Genomic DNA, 6,387 nt, shown 5'->3' with positions numbered 1-6,387 from the left:
ATCAGCTTGCAGAGCAGGCATATCCCCGCCCCCCGCGCTCCCGCGCCCCCCCGCGCCCCCCCGCGCCCCCCCGCGCCCCCGCCCCCGCCAGCTCTGCCCCTATGGCCGGGTCTCTTTTTTTGTGTGTGTGGTACGCGGGCGTCTCACTGCTGTGGGCTCTCCCGTTGCGGAGCACAGGCTCCGGACGCGCAGGCTCGGCGGCCATGGCTCACGGGCCCAGCCGCTCCGCGGCATGTGGGATCTTCCCAGACCGGGGCACGAACCCGCGTCCCCTGCATCGGCAGGCGGACTCTCAACCACTGCGCCACCAGGGAAGCCCGGCCGGGTCTCTTGACCGCACTCCCCGCAGGGGTCAAGGCTGGACTGCCGGGGCTTCCTAGTTGTTGTTTTCTGGGTGTTCCAGCCTGCGTTGGAGAAACCCCACGGCTCAAAAGATACCTCCTTCTTTAACTGAAGTGTGCAGTGATTACCTGCTCTACCCTTCACCCCAACTCACCCATTCCAGCCCATCCAGACTCGGGGTGAGCCCCAAGACCTCCAGCTCTTGCCTACTGGCTCAAAGGGTTACTCCTCTTGGGGGCATTTGTATTTTAAGATGGGTCAGGGAGAGGGTGATGAATTTCTACTGGTAAATGGTTAGGCCTTGTAGTAGATGGCTAAGAGAAGATAATGGGGGGGAGGGACCAGGACTCTTAGTATCCACTGAATCACACTCAGAGACAATACCTCCTTATGCAGCAAGCCTCAGAGGCCTGGGAAAATACTAAGGGAGGAGCTCAGAGCAGATACCAGGCACTGTGCCTGTATCATCTCGATTCATCCTCATTCACAGTAACTCCGGAAAGTATTTTTCACATTTTGCAGACAAGGACACTAAAGCACTCAGGTGGGGTGACTTGCCCACAGTCACCCAGCTAGTATTTGGGATTCCATGTCTCAGCTCTAGGCCTTATGGAGGATGCTACTTGGGGATCCGGGCATGACTGTTTCTAGATCTCATGTTTGTCCTCAAGGCAGCCTCCGCAGGTAGGCAGAAGGCTTGAAGGACCCAGGTCAGGCTCTAGAAGGAGAGGGGAAGTGAGGTGTCCTCTCCCAGCTCAGAAACTTTCTCAGCAGTGGGGGAGGGTAGTGGAGGAACTCTGTCCCTCACTCCATTTGTCCTCAGAGGGGCCATAGGGTCAGTGGCCCTGTCTCCTGCTCCCCTTCTTCCCCCGGGGCAACCTTTAACCCTCCACCAACCATGTGTGACGCTGCCTGCCCCCACGCATTCCCCTCAGAGTTGTCTGAGGCGCAGAGAGGACCACGGCTGATTATGGAGAGTGGAGGTCCACCGGCCACATGGCATGGGCTGCCGCTGCTGCCGCCTCCCAGCCATGAAGGACGGGCCGTGAGACATACTCTCCCCAGAGAGGTGCAGGAGCAGGACAGGGCGCTAAGCCCTGTGTGTGTTTAAGTGAGCTACACTTTAGCTCTGCTCTCTTCCTTTCTTTCCTCCTCTGGCCTTGTAACAGTGCTTCTCCCTCCTGTCTGTCTCTGGCATGTCTTATTGCAGCTTGTTTATTTTTCTCTCTGGCGGAGGACTCAGGACCAGCCTGCTCTGCACCTCAGCAATGGCCCTAGACAAGAACCTGTAACCATCATGACCTTTAACCTCACCAAGATCATAAAGTATGGGGTGGGTTGACCTAATTCTTTGACCTAGCCCCCTGACCTCACCCCCTCTCCATCAGCTCCTCTCTCTCTCTTATTTTTTTTTGCTTTATTTAATTGAAGTATAGTTGATTTACAATGTTGTGTTAGTTTCTGGGGTACAGCAAAGTGATTGAATTATATATATATATATATATATATGTATTTATGATACACATTATATATATATATTCTTTTTCAGGTTCTTTTGCATTATGGTTTATTACAAGATATTGAATATAGTTTCCTGTGCTATACAGTAGAACCTTATTGCTTATCTTTTTTTTTTCCAAAAATATTCTTTATTGAGGTCATTGCTCCTAAAACAGAAGCAAAAAGCAGAGATCAAACTTGATAGTAAGATGTGATTTTTAAAAAAAAGATGATAAAATATAAGCTGGCATATTTCAAGGAATAAGCAACAGAAGTTGCTTATCTATTTTATATATAGTAGTTTGTATCTGTTAATCCAAACTCCCAATGTATCCCTCCCCACCTTCCCCTTTGGTAGCCATGAGTTTGTTTTTTATGTCTGTGAGTCTGTTTCTGTTTTGCAAATAAGTTCATTTGTGTCAGTTTTTAAATTCCACTTGTAAGTGATAGCATATGGTATTTTGTCTTTGTCTGATTTACTTCACTTAGTATGATAATCTCTAGGTCCATCCATGTTGCTGCAAATGGCCTTGTTTCATTCTTAAATATTTATTTATTTATTTGGCTGTGCGGCGTCTTATTTGCAGCATGTGGGATCTTCGTTGCGGCATTCAGTATCTTTAGTTGCTGCATGTAGGATCTAGTTCCCTGACCAGGGATCGAACCCAGGCCCCCGGCACTGGGAGCTCGGAGTCTTAACCACTGGACCACCAAGGAAGTCCTTGTTTCATTCTTTTTCATGGTGGAGTAATATTCCATTGCATATATGTGCCACATCTTCTTTATCTATTCATCTATCAATGGATCTTTAGGTTGTTTCCATGTCTTAGCTATTATAAACAGTGCACCAGCCCCTCTCTTTTCCCTGTCTCCCTGTCCTTCTCTCTCCCTGAACTCCACCTCCCTCAACCTCACATCTATGCTCAAAGAGCACACCCCATACACAGTCTTTCCTTCTGCGTCCTTCCAGAACCTCTTCCTCCTTTGAGTTTCGGACCTGGGATCCAGGGGGAGTGATTTTTTATGGTGATACCACCCCAGAGGATGACTGGTTTGTGCTGGGACTTCGGGATGGCAGGCCTGAGATCCACCTTCATAATCACTGGGCCCAACTTACAGTGGGTGCTGGACCCCGGCTGGACGATGGGAGGTGGCACCAGGTAAGCCAGATCTGGTCCTGAGGGAGGGGTGTCTTGAGCTGGTGTGAGGAAGGGAATGGAACCAAGTTATTGGGCATCCCTTTACCATTGTCATCTCATTGAATCCACACCAAAGCCCCATGAAATTGCTTTTCTTTTTTTTTTTTTTTTTTTGGCCACACCTGTTGGCATGCAGGATCTTAGTTCCCTGACCAGGGATCAAACCCGTGCCCCCGCAGTGGAAGTGCAGAGTCTTTTTCTTTTTTAAAAAATATAATCTTATTTATTTTTTTGGCTGCATTGGGTCTTTGTTGCAGAGCACGGGCTCTAGGCGTGCGGGCTTCAGTAGTTGTGGCACATGGACTCAGTAGTTGTGGCTCACGGGCTTAGTTTCTCTGAGACGTGTGGGATCTTCCCAGACCAGGGATCGAACCTGTGTCCCCTGCATTGGCAGGCGGATTCTGAACCACTGCACCACCAGGGAAATCCCAGAATCGCAGAATCTTAACCACTAGACCACCAGGGAAGTCCCAGAAGTTGCTATTCTTGTCCCCATTTTTTCAGAAGGGAGTTCTGAGGCTTAGTTAGTATGTAAGTGACAAGTCCAGAGTGAGCTGGGGATGCCAGCTGACTCTTCAAGTACATGTTCTTTCTGCCACACTAGACTGCATCTGTAGCTTTAAGTCTTTTTTCGTAGATGGTTGTTCAGTAGTTAGTTGTGATTTTGGTGTCTTCGTGAGAGGAGGTGAGCTCAAGTCCTTGTACTCCGCCATCTTCAGTATGGCATTTTCTAGACTGCCTCTGAAGAAAGTGGTGGAGGCAGGCCCCAGGAAGCTCTGATTCTTCTTCTCTTTTTCTTCTTGCAGATGGAAGTGAAGATCCATGCGGATTCTGTGATGCTGGGGCTGGATGGGGAGGAGGTGCTGCATCTGAGACAGGTCTCTGGGCCACTGGCGAACAAACCCCAGCCCATCATGAAGATTGCTCTGCGGGGGCTGCTCTTCCCTGCCTCCAAACTCCGGTTGCCAGTAACTACGTCACAGGGGCAGGAACCATGACCAAAGCTCATAAAACATTGCTGGCTGGGTGGCCGTGGGGGTCTAAGTCCACACTTCAAGGAGGGGGGATGGGGTGAGAGCTGCTTGGGGGAGGCCAAATGCTTGCGTCTTGGAGGGGAATAAACAGGGTGGGAGTCTGGGACTGGGGCTCAGATATCCTGATTCCAGCATCCCCTGCATCTTCCCTTACCCTCACGGGCTCCAGCTGGTCCCTGCCCTGGATGGCTGCCTGCGCCGGGATGACTGGCTGGACCAGCAGGCCCAGACCTCGGCATCTGTCCCCACTAGTCTCAGAAGCTGTGCTGTAGAGTCTCAACCTGGGATATTCTTCCCACCAGCGACTGGAGCAGAATTCAGTCTCCAAGGTAAAGGTTATTTTCCCCTCCATGACCAGCTCTGTGTCCATTTCCCTCCAGCACTAGCCCCTTCCCTCCATGAATCCCCAGCCTCCAGACCTCAGGAGGATCATTTCTCCCCCCAGACATTCCCCGGCCTCATGTAGAGCCCTGGGCCTCCTCCTTGGACCTGAGACTCCAGCTAGCAGCAGGCTCAGGCCACCTCCTTGCCCTTGGGACCCCAGAAAACCCTTTTTGGCTCAGCCTCGACCTCCAAGATCAAGTAAGAGGGGGATGCTGCCTGTATTCAGTGGAGCCTGGGAGCAGTGGGAGAAAAGGGGACTCTAAAATATCAATATGATGAAAAAATAAAGAAATAAAAATAAAATAAAATGTCAATATTATGATGGTTTAAGGGTTGGGGTGGGTGTGCATAGACACATATTAAAGCTGCCCACAGCAAACAGTGACTTTTAGTTAGATTATATATTTACTTGAGGAAGGTGTGGTTTTATAGAAGGCCAAGCCAGGAGAGTTAAGGCAGGATGGAGGTGGTGGGAATGGCCAGTAGATAGACTGCGTGGCTAAGAGACGGAATTAAGGCAGCCAGGGGTGGGGCCACACGGAGCAGATGCATTTCATTCTCTCCTTCCCCACTTATGTCCCTTCCCACACACTCTGCAGAAAGTGGTGCTGGCTTCTGTGTCAGGGCCAGGGCTGGAACTGCTGCTCATCTTGGGGATCACTCTTCAGCTGAAGCTGACTGTGTCCAGGGTGGTTTTGAGGCCAGGGGACAAAGAAGGAGATCCTTGCTCTGCCTCCCATGGGCCCTGGCTCCCTCCTCAACCTCTGGGCCCAGACACAGGGGCGTCTCTTCCTGGGGGCTTTGCCAGGTAAGAAAGTGATGTTGAAGTTTCTCAGCACACCATGGGAAACAGCTAAGGGGAGGGGAAGAGGTGGGAAAGGACGCATTTTTAGGGGAAGGGAATCTCTGCGAGGGAAGAGGAGAAGGCCACAAGAAGAGAGAGGATAAGGGGACCGTGGGAGGAAGTGCTTAAAAAAATTTAGGTTAGAGGACTGGAAACTGGAGAGGAGCTTCTGGACCCCGGCCACCCTAATGCCTCCTCCATACTACCTCCCTCTAGGAGAGGCCTCTTTTGCATCCTTTTGCTTGGATGGCCTTTGGGCACAAGGCCAAAGACTGGACCGGGCCCTGAGAAGAAGCCAGGACATCTGGACTCACAGCTGCCCCCAGAGCCCAGGCAATGGCACTGACACTACCCAGTAAATGCCCACCTAAGAACCTCCTTTGAATGTCACTCATTCATTTATTTAACAAATATTTACTGTGCATCTGCAGTGTACCAGGCACTGTGCTGAGCATCGGGTTGCACTGATGAGCAAAACTAACCCTGCTTCGGGACTTCCCTAGTGCCAGTGGTTAAGACACTGAGCTCCCAATGCAGGGGGCCTGGATTCGATCCCTGGTCGGGGAACTGAGATCCTGCGAGCTGCACGTTGCGGCCAAACAAAACAAAACAAAAAACTAACCCTGCTTCCTGCCCTCTCGGTGCTTGTGGTCCCCTGGGGGAGGCAGGCATCCATCAAAGACTAACAAGTGAGTGGATAATTAGAAACTCTGATATGCACCATAAAGGAGCAGTCAGGGAACTGAGAAAACTTGAAGGCCAGTGGCCTTGACCTAGGCTGGGGATCAAGGAGGGCTTCCTGAGGAAGTGGTGACTTCTTAGGCTGAGATCCCAGCAACAGCACCCACAGACACCCCCCCCCAGATGCTAGTCACTTCCTGGGAGCCGTGAGCCCACCTCCTTCCCCAGCAGCTGCTGACTTGGGGCTTTAGCTTTGTCGCTCTGGGGCTGGTCCCCAGAAATCAGGAGGAAAGGGAAGAGATGGGATTTTGTTGTCCTTTAGACAGGCCACTGCTATACAAGAAAGGAGCAGCAGGGGGCGTGAGTGGGTCATAGAGAGATGGAGGCCTTTGGGAAAAGGGGT

At 51.1% G+C, this 6,387-nt stretch overlaps 1 protein-coding gene across 1 annotated transcript; it reads left to right on the top strand.

Annotated features, from left to right (window-relative positions):
• The first annotated feature begins 1,624 nt into the window (after nt 1-1,624).
• SHBG (sex hormone binding globulin) lies at nt 1,625-5,662 on the top strand. Its single transcript, XM_059046570.2, is given in 8 exon segments — nt 1,625-1,668; nt 2,813-3,002; nt 3,848-4,009; nt 4,245-4,404; nt 4,521-4,657; nt 5,059-5,157; nt 5,159-5,267; nt 5,520-5,662. Coding segments are annotated over 8 exon segments (1,029 nt in total). The 5' UTR covers nt 1,625-1,639.
• The last annotated feature ends 725 nt before the right edge of the window (nt 5,663-6,387 follow it).

This window comes from Kogia breviceps, chromosome 19 (genome assembly GCF_026419965.1).
Source record: "Kogia breviceps isolate mKogBre1 chromosome 19, mKogBre1 haplotype 1, whole genome shotgun sequence".
NCBI lineage: Eukaryota > Metazoa > Chordata > Mammalia > Artiodactyla > Physeteridae > Kogia > Kogia breviceps.
This window is presented reverse-complemented; position numbering and strand designations above follow the sequence as displayed.